The following is a 17,357-nucleotide window of genomic DNA, read 5'->3' as shown; positions in this document are numbered from 1 at the left end:
AACACAGCTGTTTGAAAAAAAAAAAAAAAAAAAAACAACTTTTCTTTAAAAATGTTATATGGGAAACAGAGATTTGAATAAAAATGCTAGATTAATTGTAACATGTTAAAAAATAAAATTAGCAATATATTTCATGACTAAATTATAAAATATATTCAGAAGAAGTATAATATTTTTATAGCACTTGTTTAAAATAAGCTTGACAAAAAAAAAAAAAAAACACTCAAGTTGGCTCTAATTGCCTCACATTCCATATTATTTTTTCCAAGTTATTGTGACTAAATGTGGCATATAGTTTATATATTGCTTTATTGCTAAACACAAAAATACTTCTTCATCCTTCATTGGCAAAGAAGCAGACAAGATGTGATCTACAGGAATGGGGGGAAAAAAACTCCTTGGGAAGATATTTTTCTTTTTTTTTCTTTATTAAATATATTCATAGAATCTGGAGCCTAGTACAACACTGACATGTGTTTCCTTATTTACATACAAACACAAATACTTCATGAGACCATTACCCCCCCCTCTCCAATCCCCTCCACCTTGATGTTACAAGAAAAGAGCTGTGATGGCTGGTTTTGCCCCGAGGCTACTGTTGGATCCTGTACGCATAGCCCAAATAACACTCTTCACAAAGCGTACTTTTTGCAGACAAGAACAGATTTCTACACTGAGATGCGAACCGTTCAGCATACACCCAGGCACAAACACAAACAACGTCTGCTTCTCTCGGCTGAGTGGCTCCACGATCCTATTTTGGAGAATGAGACCTTCTACAAACATTTCTTGGGTGTGTGCCATCGCTCTATTCCAAACAAACACTGATGTAATAATTAGCTTCATTTTTTTTTTTTTTTTTTTTTGCGTTTCTAATCATAATGTCTAGCTTCATGCAAGACGTTACTGTATTTCAGTCTTACACTCCACAGCACTCTGTGTATTAAATTTGTGGTAAACCAAAACTCACATTTATGTCACAGCATTTTCTTATAAAATAAACTGGCTGGCTCCCTCATTCAAATTTAAAATATTGCTTAGCCATAAACAATCTACTTTGTCCACGTGCAATAATTAGATAAACAGATTGTAAATTCTCACCACATAATTCATTGAGTAGACAGCCTGGACATTTGTGAGAGGCATTTCTTGTTAGGATTTACTCTAACTTAGTTCCATGTTGCGTATGCTATCCCTCGCCACCTGTGCCATTCTTCATCTCTTTTTCTCTCCCCACACCAGTAAGCTGTTTCTAATCAGCCATCTCTTCCTTGTTCCCTGATTAAGCTCCTCAATATGTATTACTCACTCTCAGTCATTCCTTGTTGGTTCCTCCTGTTTATTCCCATTACTTCTTTGTTTCTTCCTGGTTTCTTGTTCCCCTTGTTGTTTTATCCTGACTTGTTTCATTGTTCCTTTTTTGTGCAAGTTTTCCGTTTTATTATTAAAGAAAAATTCAACATGATCCATACTCCCAGTTCCTGTCTGCATTTTGGTCTATCCACAAACTCACTGTGCATGACAACAGGAAGCAATAGCCAAAATCCCAGACTTCCTGTACAAAGCAAAAAAGCAAAGCGTAATACAAGGGGTTGGTTTTTACCAGGCTACCTCTAACGATGCCAAAACTTAATTCTTGAAAACTAATTGCCCTATACAGTAGTTCTTAAATAAAGGTTGTATATGGGACTGAAACTGTCTACGTAGGAACCTCGCTGTCAGAACAGGCCTTTGTAAATCCCAATGGAGTTGTATCAGACACAAGGAAATAAATACATCTGCTGTTATAGTGATTATTGAATAATATTTCTTAAACCTCTTGGGAAATTATAGCTTGGATATGCTGTATCATTTAAAGTTTATCTGTTTTCATTGATGGTAGGAATGTTTTAGAGCTTGCTCTATTGTGTACTTGGCTTTGCTGCTCTATCAATCTCCAATATGGTCTTGCCAAGTTTGCTGATTCACACATGCGTGCATTATGCCAATGGTTACACACTATATTAAGGGTAAATAAAAAAAAGAAGAAAAAAAAACCCAGAGAAATATCTCTCAAATTTACTTTATTAAGATGATTTTAGAAACAGAGTCTCTGGGAAGAACAACACCACCATAAAAAATTAATTACCAAAGTTCATTCTCAACAAATTAAACCACTTAAAACGGTAAAAAACTGCCCACATGAGCACAAAGATAACACTGCAGGGTTAACAAGTGGATGAATGACATCCTGTCTATTTTCACTGTTGTGACGGATACAAGGGTTGCTTTAACCCGGGCAGCATGCACATTCCCTATCCTATCATATCAAAACGTATGTCAGTACTGCAAATAAGGGAGGAACCGTATATTGATAACAGTGTGCTGAATATTCATCTGGAACGTATTAAGTGGGGAGACGTCCTGTCTTCAGAACTGACAACCCCACTACACGGTCTGAAGATAACACCATGAACACAATACAGTGTCAACATGTCAGTCCACAGATTTGTCATGTTTTTTTCGGTTCACAGAGGACTTGGAGGACAAAGGTCAAGCAGGGTGAAACTGCAATGTGACCAGTATGTGATGCGACATGCGTTGTCTGAAATGACTGGAATAAAAAGTCAAATGTTTTGAAATAAAAAGAGATGGGTCTTGTGCCCCATTTGAATTGTCTCAAGAAATAAACTAGGTTATGGAATGATTCAAAGAAAGACTATCATATAACACATACAAAATCAACAACAACAACAAAAAAATAACATATGGACATACATGCAAGTTAACCTCTCACCATATTGCACAAATTCTCAAGTGGCAATTTGATCTGGCCCTCTTTGTTTCTGTCTAAAAAAAAAAAATGCAGGTGTGTATGAAGGAGAGAAATATGCTACACATATCCCAAAACTGGTTTGGAACAGGTCTGAGAATGAAGCTGAACAAGAATAAATAAAACAGCATATTTTTATAGAGCCAATATTATACAGTTTGGACATGAGCTGTTCATTTTGACCACAAACCAATATTGAAAATATACCTATTTAGATTAGAAACAGGTGAAAATATGTTTGTTTTATTTTACTTTTTTTTTTAACATTTTCAAATGCCGTTAGAGCAGTTAAAAGAACTAATAAAATATGTTAATGCACATACGGAGGGATGTAGAAATGCTAATATTGATCATGCAATAAAGTCTGAATAGTCTGTATTCAGAGCTGATTTAAATAAGAGATTAAAAGATACATTCAACCATTTATATGAAAAATACATGTATATATTTACCTGTCAATCAAATTTAGAGAAGCAAATTTTTGTGATTATAAATTAATGATAAATGTCTTGTACTTGTGTAGCACTTTATCAAGTCCAGAGGACCCCAAAGCTCTTCCCACTACATTCAGTCATTCACCATGAATGTGTGAATATTAGTTTTTATAACATACAGTGTCATTCTGCTCTTATGTATCATTATACAATAACTATTACAACAAGGACGACCTCTGAAACTAAATGCCATTAGTAAATGTGAATACTGAGTCTTTCAAAGGATTGAACAGCCTTTTGATAAAGAAGCAAAATAAGTCTAAATTAATGGCAGCTTAAGGTACAACTGTTATCAAGGTTGTTTCAGTTTTCAAAGCAAACTTCGTATGAAGCATGATTCATAAGCGTCCTGTTAAGTCCAACGGAAATCTTTTTAACTCAATAATGCCTACAAAACAGGACAATTGAGAATAGCTATATTCTGAAAAAAAGGAAAATCAATACAAGGAAAGAGGGTATAATAACGATCAAATCTTGGTTTTTAAATCTGTACAACAAAAATAAATCTACAAGGTTAACAGTGTAATGAAAATCATATTACAAGACTTGAAGTCATCACACAAAGGTCTGTTCCACAGACCTAAAACGTGCACAGTAGGTTGGTAAGTACTGGTGAAGAATTGGTGTCACTGGTGACAATGGGTATTGTGCAAATGAAAACTACTGAAGTTTAACCTCAACACTATTTAGGGGCGTGGGGGACTCCACCTGGAAGAAAGAGCTGGATGAGTGTTAAATAGTACGATGCAACAGTGTGATGCCTGGAAATCTTAGTGAATCTCTACAAACACTGCTCAGCTCTGAATACAGGAATACATATTGAAAAATATGGTACTCTGCAATAAAATAGTGATGCATTCTCAGCTCATGTAAGTAAAAAAAAATCCATGTTAGTCCACAGTAAATGTCTTCTTTCATCATTTAGTTTTGCTAATTTATTACTAAATGTAGTTCAAATCTAATCTGAAATGAGTGCTATGGAAAAACAATATGATGACACTTATTTATCCACTGGATAACAAAACAATGGCATCATAAGTTTATTTTGTGAGCTACAAATGGCCCATAGGGCCACTTTAGGGTTTTGATATGGTAGCAAGAAATGACAGTAAATTAAAAATGATTAATAAAACCCCAATAACTTCACTACAGAAACCTGGTTTTAAGTTTTACCTTAGCTCCAGATTTCTACTCAATAAGAGGTAGCAATAAAACCATGGTCCATAGACTGCAAATTAGTCTAACATCATACAAGGAAGTATTTGTTTTGTCTATTTGGAAATGCCAATACACAGAACGTCAGGCGCCTTGATGTTGTTGATGAATTTCTCTGGACTGACCTAGCACACAACCCGCCATATTTTTGTTTCTTAAATGTTCGCAAAACATCTTTTCATCTGTTTTTCAAAGCTTGTCTTTGGACCAGTTTGTGTCCTGGATAACTATTACTGTGCTCCCATCACACGAGGACAATTCATTGGAAAGAATGTTATGAATTTCCTGTTAGCTCTTGGGGGGATATGGTTTGTTTTTCCTGTTGCTGGGAGCCAATTCTTTTTTCTTTTTCTTTTTTGTCTTTTTGGCCTCTGTAACATCCTGGCTGAGGAATTTGAATTTACAGAGAGGCTGCAAAGGAAAGCATTAAAAAACTAATATCAAAACTTTGGTTAATCATCATTCATCCTTTCTCCACATCTAACTCCAGACTCCAAGATCAAACTCATTTTTAGACATGGTATGTCAAATACCACCAGTTGTGCTTTTTAAACAACAATTTAAACAGAGCAGGGTATAAAGAAATGCTTTTTCAAGGACGGATGCAACACAAAGCTTGAAACCCATCAAGATGACACAGAAGGGATGGCGGCCTGCTAGTATAACCCACAATGATCTTATGCCATGCTGCTGGTCGGTGTGCTCTGAGTGCTTCCAATGCTAGCATTTGCACTGCTATTCTCTGAGGGTGATGGGTTGGAAGAAACAGGTTGTCGCTTTGCTCTTGAACAGGGACATCCTAAAAAAGAAGGCAGATGCTGATTAGAACCTGATCACAATAAAAAGAAAATCATGAAGAACAGTTATACTTCTCACCAGGAAAACTGGCAGCAGTTGACCTCATGTCAAGTCCAGCTGGGTACCCTGAGTTTAATTCAATGAGACCACGTTAAGTCTAGGCATATTCGGTTGGGACATTTGACAAGTTGGAACACAAAAGAAAATAAATATGGAGAACAGCGGTGAACCGCTACCCTTATGGCAAAGAATATATATATATATATATTTTTTTTTTTACAAATATTACAACAAATAAATATCTATGGCATGATAAAAGTACATAAGCTTTATTCTTTATAGGAAATATGCAGTCCAGACTTTAAAAAGCCAATGAATTTTGCACGTCAGAGGTTTTCAGTGAGTTTTTTTTCCAGAGATGAGGAGCAAAGAGACTAAATTATGTTTCACTTGTATAGTTCTGGTCAGGGAACATGTAGTAAAACAGGTTTGTGATAGTTGGGTGATCTACATAGTACCTAATAAGTAATCCTGAGATGACCATTCCATCTCTTAGATTTAAAAATCAAACTTTTTGCACACAACAACTTAATGAATTAATGTAGGGTTTGGTGTAAAATTACCTATTTTTGTGGCATTATATTGGACTCTGGCAGGAGCATTTTATAAAATGTTGCAAATAAAACCATGCACATGTTTTTCTTTATCCTGTTTTGACTGGAAACTATTTGGGTAATCTTTCTTTTTTTACATGGTGGCAAAATGATACAGTATTAGACCATTTGTGGATGTTAAAATGTAGGCGTAATCCTGTGTCAAATGTGGCAAACATTGTTATCTGAGCTAGTGAGAATATGTTGAATAAAAGTGACCCAAATTTATGTGATCTGTTTTACACAGGTTACAATTAGAATAGGATACAAAACAGAACATGCATTTACCTGTTTTAATCTTGATAAACCACAACGCTCCAATAAGTAACACTCCAATCAGGAACCCTCCAAAAGCAATTCCAAGAACATCTGACAGGCCAAAATCAAAGCATGGCTGATCTGAAAGACCACAAAGAAAAAAAAAGAAAAAAAAAGTGCAATATACCTTTAATTAAAGAACAGCGATTGAATATGATAAAATTGTGTTGTACTAAATGTAAAGCTATGCAATGTGGGAAGATTAGTTTACAATTATATGATGCCTTGTAGTATGATATAATGAATCACTCGGAGTGTAATGCTGAATCTTTCTGTTCTTCCCTTTTTTGTTTGAAGCTACAACCAAATGCACCTGGTTCGGTTGTAGTTTTTTGCATCATTTTACATTTGGCAACAACTGGCCAGCAGTCGTAACCAATTTTGCTGGCCAGTAGATTTGACATAGTTAAATAAATAGCTCTGTTGGCATTTTTATGTCATCGTCCGCCTAAATTTTATTGCACATATGAAGCAATGGTGGCCACTGCAGTTCAAATTTTAAAATGGATTTAAAAAAAAATATTTGTATTTCAATGAGGTTATAATTAGACTTTAGTAGCGGCATACTAGGAAGTATAAACATAGTCATTTAAGGTCAATTCATTATTAGAAATAGGTATACCCCAGTACCACTTGTAAACGATTGATTTATGGTGTAAAGGCAAAATGGAAAACATATGTATATTAAAATCTATAAAGTGATATCTTTGCAGAGTAGTTATTTTTTAGGTGCAAGCTGTACACTGGGAAAAACTAGGAAAACATAGCATATAGTTACTGCGAATTGCTCAGGCCTCTGAACATAGGCTACACACTAGAAAGCCATTCTCACTTTATAGCTGTGTTTTATTACGATAAAACCCTGACTATGTTTTCTTGAGAAGAACATCAATTTTGCCCTTCCGTCAAATATTTTTCAACCCTATCACCTCTATAAATGAATAATGAATTAAGGGCTTTCATTTTCGTGTATTAAAAAAAAAAAAATCTTGGATGTTCCTGAAACCTTTTGTATTACTCTCTAGTTCTTTTCATCAATTTTAACACTCAGAGAGGTTTTAGTGTTTCACAGGTTTACATGTCTGACTGAGAGGAATCGATTTTAAAATTCAAATTTGCAATAGCACCATGTAAGCTGTCAGAAATCTCCACCAAAGCAGAGACACAATGCTTGTTCTGAATTGTATAACAATAGAGACAGTGTGCAAACAGATGCCTTTTTTCTCTCTCTCTCTCTCTACTTGACTTGCTACCTGCAAAGATCTTCTCCAAAGCAACCAGAACATTTCTAAGAAACTAATCATCACCTGCACATGAGTTTCTCTCACCTGCCTCTGCAGCCTCCTGTTTCCTGCTGAAACAAGCTAAGTTAAGTTTTGGGATATAGGAGTCATAACTCAACTCATCTGTTGTTTAATCTGACTTAAAGGGGTACACATGGGACAAAAAAAAGCAGTTTTTTGCTGAAACATAAACTACCTAACACAGTAGGTGAATTTAAACTGAAGCACTGAGAAAAGTATGACAGAGTGAGACGATGGAGTCACTTGTTTCTATTAGCAGAAAACCTTAAGGTAGAAATAAAAGCACTCTGAAGCATCTAGTATATACACTATGTTGTTCATTTAACATTTGTGTATTAATCGCAAAGCGTAAAGCTGCTTCTGTTCAAACAAAAACACTTAACAGTCAACCTTAAATTGCTCCCAGGGCACTGAAACAGTGACATCTGGTGGCCGTACATACCGACTGCATCCCAACCTCGTTTGTTGATGTTAGATTACAAAGGAACATTCCTTGTCTCTGAATTGGGAAGAAACATCACAGCGTCTTGAGACGGCCTTCCTCAGAGACTTGTTTTCTCCAATCACTGGCAGTGTTAGTTTGTATAAGTGGGCCTTTGACAGCAAAGCTGAATAAACAGTTGCAGGAAACAGAAGCTGCAGTGCAGGTGGGGAGGTATGGAGGGACATCAGGCCTGCGCCATGACTCCCTGCCCCTGGTATGAAAACCAGCAAACAGGAAGGATTGCTGAATGGAGCGGTCGCTGCCGCTTGATAAAGACTCGGAAAACAATGACGCCTGCTAGTTATGCTTATTTATAGTAATTATTCTATCTTTGTCATAACAAACTGGACTCCATGAAAAGGTTTGTCAGACTTACAAAATTTGAAGAAAAAGTTTTTTTTTCCTTCTTTTTTTTTTGTTTGTTTCTTCACAATTTTGGCACCTTCAGTGACATGTAGTAACCAAATTAATCGATTTCATCTGAATTGTGCAGCCAAACTCGGATAAGTGTGAAGAGAATGGTGGCACATGTGGTTTGCATTTAGAAGAGAGTGTTGTTACTAAGTTCATTCTGAAATACTGAGCTTGTGTGAAAGTACACACCCACACAATTCTGAGAGGTCCTGTTAGGATATCTTTTTTTTTTTTTACATTTAACAAGGTGCGTAAAATGTGTGAAGAGAGCTAATGACTAAAGGAACGAATGAACCGACAAACTAATTTAGAAAACTGATTTGCAGATTTGCTTTTCCAAGAAAAACTTTATGAATTATAATGAAACAGAAGAATTAGAAGAAGAAAAAATATCGACTACAGCATCTGGAATGTTATTTTGCAGTGAGTCGTACTGCTGATAAAACAGAGAGTGCTATATTACTGAGCTGCTACAAAATTCAAGCTAATGCCATTAATTTCCTTAATATTTTTCGAGTCACAGATTTTGTTTCTCTCATCTTGAGAGAAACACATCCCTCTTTGAGACAAAAATGTTCATCAGTCCTTTAATGGCTCGAAGCTCACCAATGTGTCTGGACATCTGAATAGTCAGACTTTTTGGAAGCACAAAGGATTTTAGCCCACCCACCCGCCTGCCACTGATTCCCCCTGAGGGCTGTTACGTGTGACTGTGGCCACAAGGTCAGCCTGCAGACCTTCCTAAAGGACGAGGCCCTGCCCTACCACCGCTCACTGGCTTCATTGAATATCCTGTGTTCGCTGCTATGACAATCAGCCCAGGCAGCGTTGTGCACAAATAGTGCTATAATAGGAAAAAATGTCAGCACATAGTATTACTCAATTACTAGCTGACTGACTGACTAGCAGTTTAGTCCAGGAGGCATGAAAGGTAAATTAAATGTTATGATTATTTGTGTAGGAGTTTGACAAGTTTGTTACTATGAAACAGATAATTTATGAAAATGAACATCAAGGTAATTTTTTAAAAAATAAATTAAATTAATAAATAACTTCTCTCACCCTGTGGTTGGCATGACTGCATAATCTCCAGATTCTTCTCTGCTGTCCTCACTTTGTCCTCACAGACCTGTGGGTGAAACAGAAAAATAACTTTAAAAAAATTTCCTTTTTCAGGAAATGAGCTGAAAAACTTTTTTCCAGCAAATGTGACCGGACAGTATTTTATACTACTTGGACAATCACCATAGACAAACTAGGGATGATGATATAACAACACAGTATAGCATTTTGCATCGAGCACATCAATAATACAATGTCATTGCTATAATGCTGCTTTTCACTTGCAAAGCTGAAAACCAAAAAAAACCCGCAAAGACAATGCAGAATACCAAAGGAGTGAACAAAACATAAGGGCAAAGCAAATAAAAGGAGAATCCACCAGGGAATTTCCACAGGTACCACGCTTCAGGCAAAGCTGGTGAAATATTCCCCTCATAGTATGAAAAAAATAAAAATAAATCATTTATGATTATGGTAATATTTTCAATAATTTCTCAGGCCCTAATAAACGATTATTCAAAACCACTTTAGATGTAAATACGTCTAAGCTGAAACTGAGATACTCCTGTATAATATGCAGAATGTTTTGTGCCTCTGCCAACTGAAAATATATGTTGTTTTGTCGAAAAAGCCGTTGTGAAATACCTCCTCCATCTGATATGACTTCTCAGAGAAGCATAGCTTGACAGAGCATTGTAGGACCCATGTGCTGGATGTTCCCTCTGGCATCTGATCTAAGGAGAAGCTGAGCCGCGCGCTGTTGTGACAGGGGTCAGCAGCGCAGGACTCCAAGAAGATCGGGAGCTCTTTCTCTGCAGAGGACGAGGCCTTGGGCCTTATGGTGCAGCCAATCACCTTGAGGGCAATTTTTATGTCACCTATGGTGTTCGTAGATATCTATAAGGAACAAAGACGATATTAAATAAACTGCAGGGAAGCAACACAACTTTTAATAAAATGTAAGCAAGAGATGCTTCTAGAGATTTCGTTTTGTGATCTCCTGTATGAATCGTCTAAGCACTCTTAAAGTAATTTTGGTCTCCTTATCCTCCTGATTATATTTACTTCTGTTCCCTGTTCTCCATTTGCAGTGATGCAAAGAATGGCATAAAAAACAAATGGCGTTACTAACGCCAGTACTTTTTTTCAGTAATGAGTAATCTAACAAATTACTTTTCCCATCGTTACAATGGTCTTCCCTTTACGTAAAAATGTGGCAGGTTACTTTAATTCAACACAGAGAAGGCGAAGGCACTAGACCAGGAGCTAAGGGGAAGAAGAATGTGCTACTGATTGGCTGAGGAAGAGTAAAGTAGACATAAATTAATCACAACATCACGTGCTTCAACAAAAATAGTCCACAAGAATGACGATGTGGCTGCTAGCAGGCGCAGACTAAACCCAGGTGAAACTAAAATAAGCCTGGCATATGAAGCAGATGGAGTGACCCTGTCTAAGCAGAGCGAAACTTTGGTTCACTCATACAATGTAGCCACAACAATAGTCTACAGAGTTTTCTCCATACACTATTGCTGAGGGTTTAGTTACTGATTCTGTTTTGTGAGAAACATTTTGAATATATATTTTAAAGCCCCAGTAAATGTCCTAGTAAAGCCCTGGGAAGAGGCATTGAAACCCCTTCCACATTGACAGATGTTAATACATGTTGATGACGGTTTCTCGTTTGTTATTTCTTGATTATACAAGTCTAACAATAGCCCAGCTTGGAGAAGAAGTGAAGTTAAATTAAAAATATGAGTTTATTCACCGCTAATAAATTATTTGATAATGGGGGCAATGGCTTTTTCACACTGTGCATCAATATTTGAAAACTACTTTTTTTTTTTTTGTTTGATACTAACATTTTGTTCAGTGATCTGAAACATAAAAGATTTAAAAGAACCAAAAACAGATGAAATATATAAATTACATTAAAAAAAAAATTAAGGAGATCAATACATTTTCACAATGATACATGATTGGTCAAATTTTATATGGTGAATTGCTCAGTGATTACAAAGTAGCAACCTGTTGTGACATTTTAGGAATGATATTCAGTCAATGGTTGCGCTATAAAAAAAATAAATAAATAAATAAATAAATGAATATATGTAATTTACGGTAAAATACCAGCCACTGTAAAATCCATATAAATATGAATTTTACCGCCACAGCTGCCGGTATTTAGCTGTAAATTAGAGACTTTTTTTTTTCTTCTGCTTCTTCTTTTATTTTCTTAACAGTGTCATGTTTGCTGCTTTTCATTCACTGTCATAACTGGACTGTTTGCTAAACATCAAGGTTGGTACCAAGTTTAACACGCTGATGATCTCTGCTATATGTCAATTGATGTGTGAGTGTATTTGTAAAACAAAGCGGTTATTAAAATAGAAAAATAATACATGGCATGAGTGGGTAAATGTGGCTTGTAAAATAATGTGATTTGGGTGATCAGAAAAATCGTAAATAAATCCTTACCAGTGCGTAGATTCTCTTGTTAGTCTGCAATCTGGCTAAAGGGTCTAAGAGAAAGCGATAGTCTGGGGAGGCGTACAGATGGATGTTCAGGAACATCTGATTCGGGGCATCAGTTGTTTTGGTAATCATACTTTTTGCTATTTCTTCTCTGACTGAAGGAAATCTCTCTAGAAATAAAACAAAAGCAACATTTGCAATGTCTATCAATAGTGCAACATTTGCTTCCCAGCTTTGTGCATCTACTTTCTGCATTTCTTTACAGCTTATTTTTCTCTGATAAGAAAGAAAACTAAAAGTTATACCTGGTAAATTGTGTTGTTTTTCAATCACTAGAGAAATGGTTGATGAGTCCAGTGTTATTTCACTGTAGCTGGTGAAATAACTGACTTTAAAATATTCCAAAGCCATTTTCTGCACAACCTCTGCTTTGTCACCTGTCACTGTACCATTATATTTAGGTAGTGTAACCTTATTTTCGAAACCTTGTATCTGGACGTCGTTGTTAGACTATAAGAAAAGAAGACAATAAAAATAAATTCTTAATAAATATATCACAGCAAGTACTTGACAAGTGCCGAATAACAAAAGGAACTTCAGAAAGCCTAGAAATTGTTCACTAATACAATCAATTTGATTGTTTTGAGTCGGACAGAAATTTGTTTTAGAATGAATTCCATTATACTGACATTTTCTAAAAGGTATACACATAACATGGAAACTTACGCCAAGCTTCGAAAAGCCCATGTTGAGGAAGGTCCATGTGGTGCCCTGAGGACCTCTCAGGAAGAAAGAAATGCCCTGAGTTTTAACGAGCAAGGATACATTGCTGCCATGTGGAGAGAGAGAGAGAGAGAAAAAAAAGAGGATTACGAAAAAAATATTTGGTAAAAATTGAGGAACATAAAATTCTGTTTCTTAAAAATATAAAGGTTACCGAACAGGAGAACTGTCTGGAATGTTTATGACATGTATCTGGTTATCGTTTGGGTTTTTCAGTGCACAAGACGTGATCCTATCTGGAACCATGTCAATCTTCATAAAGTGCTTTTCTGAGATGTCTTCGCTGTTAAGTACACAATCCGTAGGACCAGCTGTAGGTATGCTGGTAGGTTTAGTTCCTACAAACAAACAAATCACAGCTCATCATTGATCATTGAGTAATACAGCATTTTAATGGAAAGTCAAGTTTAAAACATAGGCACTGTGCAAAGTAATGAGCAAGTCGATGGTTACCACAAAGAAGAACACTAAATCTATGTGTCACAGAGGTTAAAGTAGTTAAAGTAGTAGGTCTTAATGAGAGTGTTGTTCAGGTAAAAGGTTTCAGACAATGTTGCTATATTTGATTAGACACTTTACAACATGGACAAGAAAAAAAAAAAAACTAATCTTATTTCCTTTTAACCTTTGTAAGGTGTTCATAATTTGATTAACTTTGAAGGCGGGCTGTTCTTTTTAATCTTCCATTTTCTCCCTCTAAATGCTCTGGATACGTAGCACGTAGTGACTGCATGTTCCCCACTGATAACATTTAACTGTTTTTGTCAATTATTTTCCACAGCATCTCTATGACGTCAGCGCATTTGTAATAATAAACTCAGAGACTTTGTCGGAGGTAAAGCGATGCGGTTCAGCCTGTTAAGGGGCGTTTCACTTTGGAACAAATTGCAGTTGCTGATTGGACTGTTGCTGACAAACACACCGGACAGATCGACACGTGGCGTCATACAATTTTGAGGATCTCATGTCGTCCATGAAGGAGACAAACTCTAAGGTCGCAGGGGAACCCGAGGTCACTTTAACGAACATCGCTGAGGTGATTAAGAATCGGTCTGATGATTCCCCCCCCCCCCCCCCCCCCGAGACGCTGACTACTCTACCTTTTTACCCGCGGAGTGACAGGCCCAAATTTTGGTGCCAGTCTGGATCTTTAGCTAGTGAATTGTCAGCAGGATTTCTTTATTTGGTTTTTAATGCTGCACTGAGGGGTTTTTATACGTCCTATCATTATATAATTCATACGTATGCACTGGACAAATTTCTTGACAAGCCTCTACACTGGCAAGAAAAGCTCTTTGTTAACCCAAGCAAAGTTAAACAACGTTTTTCTTACCCTGTGCTTCTATTAGTGTGATTTTTTCAGGATTTTTAACAGTAGTGAATGAAGTCACACCGTCAAATTTCTGCTTTGCCCACGTGATCAGCTCCTCGTTTTGATGGGGCATTTCTTCTTTGTAGACATTGTTCTGAGGTTTACTGGTCAGTGTAATTGTGGAATTATTTACCTGTGAAACACAAAACAAACACAGCCTTTCGTTAACTGCAAAACACACAGGGCTGGATCAATGCCTTTCTTCTCATCATGTTCCTTTGTCATTCTCCTCCACTCCTTTTTCTTATCCTTCACCAAACTCTCCCTCTATTCTCTGAGCCGGGCTATGAAAGAGAAATGTTTATTATGGCTAAGTGACCACGAGCCGAGTTGCACAACCTCTTTGGAGCCAAGGTCTTTCCTTTGCTTCCTGAGTGGGGCCAGGAAATGGGACCTTTTTTAGCTTTGTGCGTCACCACAGTCGGCTGGAATCTGACTCCATACAAGGTATAAATATATACATCCATCTCATTGACTAGACACTGCCGTTTCCTTGTCTGGACGAATGGGAAGTAAAGAAGTTTGCATGTTGGGTTTAGTGGACCCAGCATGCAAACTCGCGGATTAGTGAACAGCAGCAGAAATGTGGCGTGGGTAGTGTCTAAATTGGACTGATGCTTCCAGAATGCTGAGAGCAGCAATGCCTTCCGAGTGTTACAAGTGTCTCGGTGCATTAAAAAATCTCTTTCAACTAAATAATAAAATTCTGAGTTGCTTCTCTTTTGTTCAAGGGTTTGAAATGCATAATGCATATTAGATCCTACCTCAACAACTACAACCTCCTCAGTCTGACGCTTGGAGAAGGGATTCAAAAGGCTAGAAATGTTTCTATCTCTCAGGAGGAAATTTGTTAAGAATTAAAAAGATGCTTAATGAAACACCTGTAATGTCACTGCGTTATCCTTTTAAAGTGTCTATTTTCTAAATTTCTAGAAATCTTTATCCCGGCCTGCGGATGCGGGTTTGTGTGCATGCCTTTGCGTCCCAAATTCAGAACAAATGCTGGATGCCAGAGGGAGTCGTATCTCTTTCTACATAAATATTTGATTGATAAGATCAAAAATAGTGTGGAAAGAAACTGCAAACATTAAAAAGCAGGAGAGGAATTCACAACAGAAACAAGCAGATGGAGGAGTTGTCAAAACGAAGACATGAAGAAAAAGGGGAAAAAAAAAAGGAAAAAAGAAAAAAAAAGCCTAATGTCATGGAAATTTAGTCACATTAGTGTCAGCAGTATTCTACATGCTACCAGAGATTTTGAAAGCAATAGCCAAAAACAGGACCGGTGTCTAATGGGAATGACAGAAGCAACTGATCTTTTAATTGTTTTCGCATTAGTCAGGAGTAATGTTTTGTACATGTTCGGTTCCACACGACAGGCGACATAAAAACTGATTTACTTGTAACACACAAGTGTAGGAGTCCAATCATATTTCCCCATAAAGAATGAAATGTGAATAACTCACTTTGACAACCACTGAACTGTTATTTACAAAAAACACGACTGCTCACAAGACTTCGGGGGAAAAAAAAAAAAAAAAAAAAAAAGCCACCATCCTACTGGCTTTTTAAACAACCTTGAGTGTTAGCGCCAGCCTCGGGAGGCCGAGAGGAGCTGTGACACCGAGACATGCTGTCAAGCTGCTGACGTACTTTCTCGGATGCAGAACAGATGTTTATTCTCTTACAATGCAATCTGCTGCAAAGCGCTATTATCCCCCAGTGATAGAGCTCATCTCACAACAACATCCTGCCGTCACAGGGAATGTTGTCCAGGCTCCTGACAGGACACGATACAGGATGTGGTACCATGCTGCTGTCAGCATATCAGTAATTGTTGGCACGCCTGCAAGCGTGTCATCGCATTGATTGGACAGCTGTTATTCCACTTAATTTACACATATGCGATGTCTTCAGTATGTCTGCACAATGTTCACAATACCGGGAAATATTTTTCAAGACTGCGAGAGAGCTTCTGTGAACGCGCAAAGAGCGAACGAGGACAAACTGCTTGAAACTTCAAATGAAAGTGTAAAGAGTTAGTTTTTAAAAGACCGAAGAGATCATAAGAAACGTCTACTGAGTCTTGAGGAGTCTTCAGGCTTTCTGTTCAAGAGGTGCTTTCCCTTCCACTATCACTACATGCATGCTTAGGATGAAGGATTGCAGCAAATGCGAGCAAGTGTCCAACATCGGCGGTACATACTCATCCAGGAGGAGTGAATGCTGTAAGGCCAGTGACTCGATGAAATCTGCTGGGTTTCTGGAAATGGAAACTTTTCTATTTGTTTAAATAGATAATAACCTGAACTTGGCAGGCTTGTTTGGTAATTAGGATGAATTTAAATCTCTCTCTCTGTATGATTTGATGAAATTTCCTTTTCAGTGTCCTGAGACGACATGCGTGGTCGGCTGGCACTATGTAAATAAACTGAACTAAAAGTTATAGTATCTTCATTATGAATTAAGATACATGTTAAGGCTGCAGTAGGTAAAATGTGTTGTTTTTATAATTGTTAAAATGGTTACTATGCTCTGGAAGTGCAACATAAAGTGGACATACTGTGACTAAAATCGAGCTCCTCTATAGATTGTATAAAAATGTGTACAGCTTAAATTTATATGTTGGTGTAAGAAAAACAGATAAACAGTGGCATGCTAATTTTCTTTCATGATTGCAAACGTTTAAACATTCCCGTCATTATCAGACTAGAATTCACCAGTAAAACACTTTGCTTGTTTTGCAATGTTATTTCACTCTTTACACCTACATCTGATTATTTTTGGCAACTCAATTCATGCACTTAAAAAAAAAAAAAAAAAAAAAAAAAGTGATCAGTGTATAAAAGTCTGGAACTACCATTTACTGGTACATTAATTTTACAGTCAATACCGTCATCCCTTCTAGTTACTGGCTACTTGTTGGTTTTATAGTGTGGCTAATTAAAGCACTAAAACAAAAACTGCTTCTCACAGAGCAAGCCATTGGGGGATATCCAGAAAAAAAAAATCCAAAGTGGTCTCAGTCTTCCAAAAGACTCAGAGAACTGCAAAGCTGTGTCATTTTTACTGTATGTAAAGCAGCTGGCACTAGACTTTTAACACAGGAAAAAAAAAAAAAAGCTCCCACAGTAATGAAATAAGACGTTCAATGCAGTATTAGTGTTTCAACA

At 36.9% G+C, this 17,357-nt stretch overlaps 1 protein-coding gene across 1 annotated transcript in view; it reads right to left on the bottom strand.

Moving 5' to 3' along the window:
- Nucleotides 1-2,046: 2,046 nt before the first annotated feature.
- The window catches only part of eng (endoglin), a 40,129-nt gene continuing 24,818 nt past the window's right edge, over nt 2,047-17,357 (bottom strand). Inside the window, exons 5-14 of the mRNA XM_014970854.2 lie at nt 14,146-14,317; nt 12,967-13,150; nt 12,756-12,858; nt 12,335-12,539; nt 12,033-12,199; nt 10,200-10,451; nt 9,555-9,621; nt 6,261-6,371; nt 5,398-5,445; nt 2,047-5,320 (exon numbers count right to left, since the gene is read on the bottom strand). Of these exons, the coding sequence (XP_014826340.2) occupies nt 5,199-5,320; nt 5,398-5,445; nt 6,261-6,371; nt 9,555-9,621; nt 10,200-10,451; nt 12,033-12,199; nt 12,335-12,539; nt 12,756-12,858; nt 12,967-13,150; nt 14,146-14,317 (1,431 nt within the window). The 3' untranslated portion in view covers nt 2,047-5,198. The remainder of the gene's footprint in view (nt 5,321-5,397; nt 5,446-6,260; nt 6,372-9,554; nt 9,622-10,199; nt 10,452-12,032; nt 12,200-12,334; nt 12,540-12,755; nt 12,859-12,966; nt 13,151-14,145; nt 14,318-17,357) is intronic.

Source organism: Poecilia mexicana, unplaced genomic scaffold (genome assembly GCF_051168715.1).
Source record: "Poecilia mexicana isolate PSO_F unplaced genomic scaffold, ASM5116871v1 scaffold_12, whole genome shotgun sequence".
Taxonomy (NCBI): Eukaryota; Metazoa; Chordata; class Actinopteri; order Cyprinodontiformes; family Poeciliidae; genus Poecilia; species Poecilia mexicana.
This window is presented reverse-complemented; position numbering and strand designations above follow the sequence as displayed.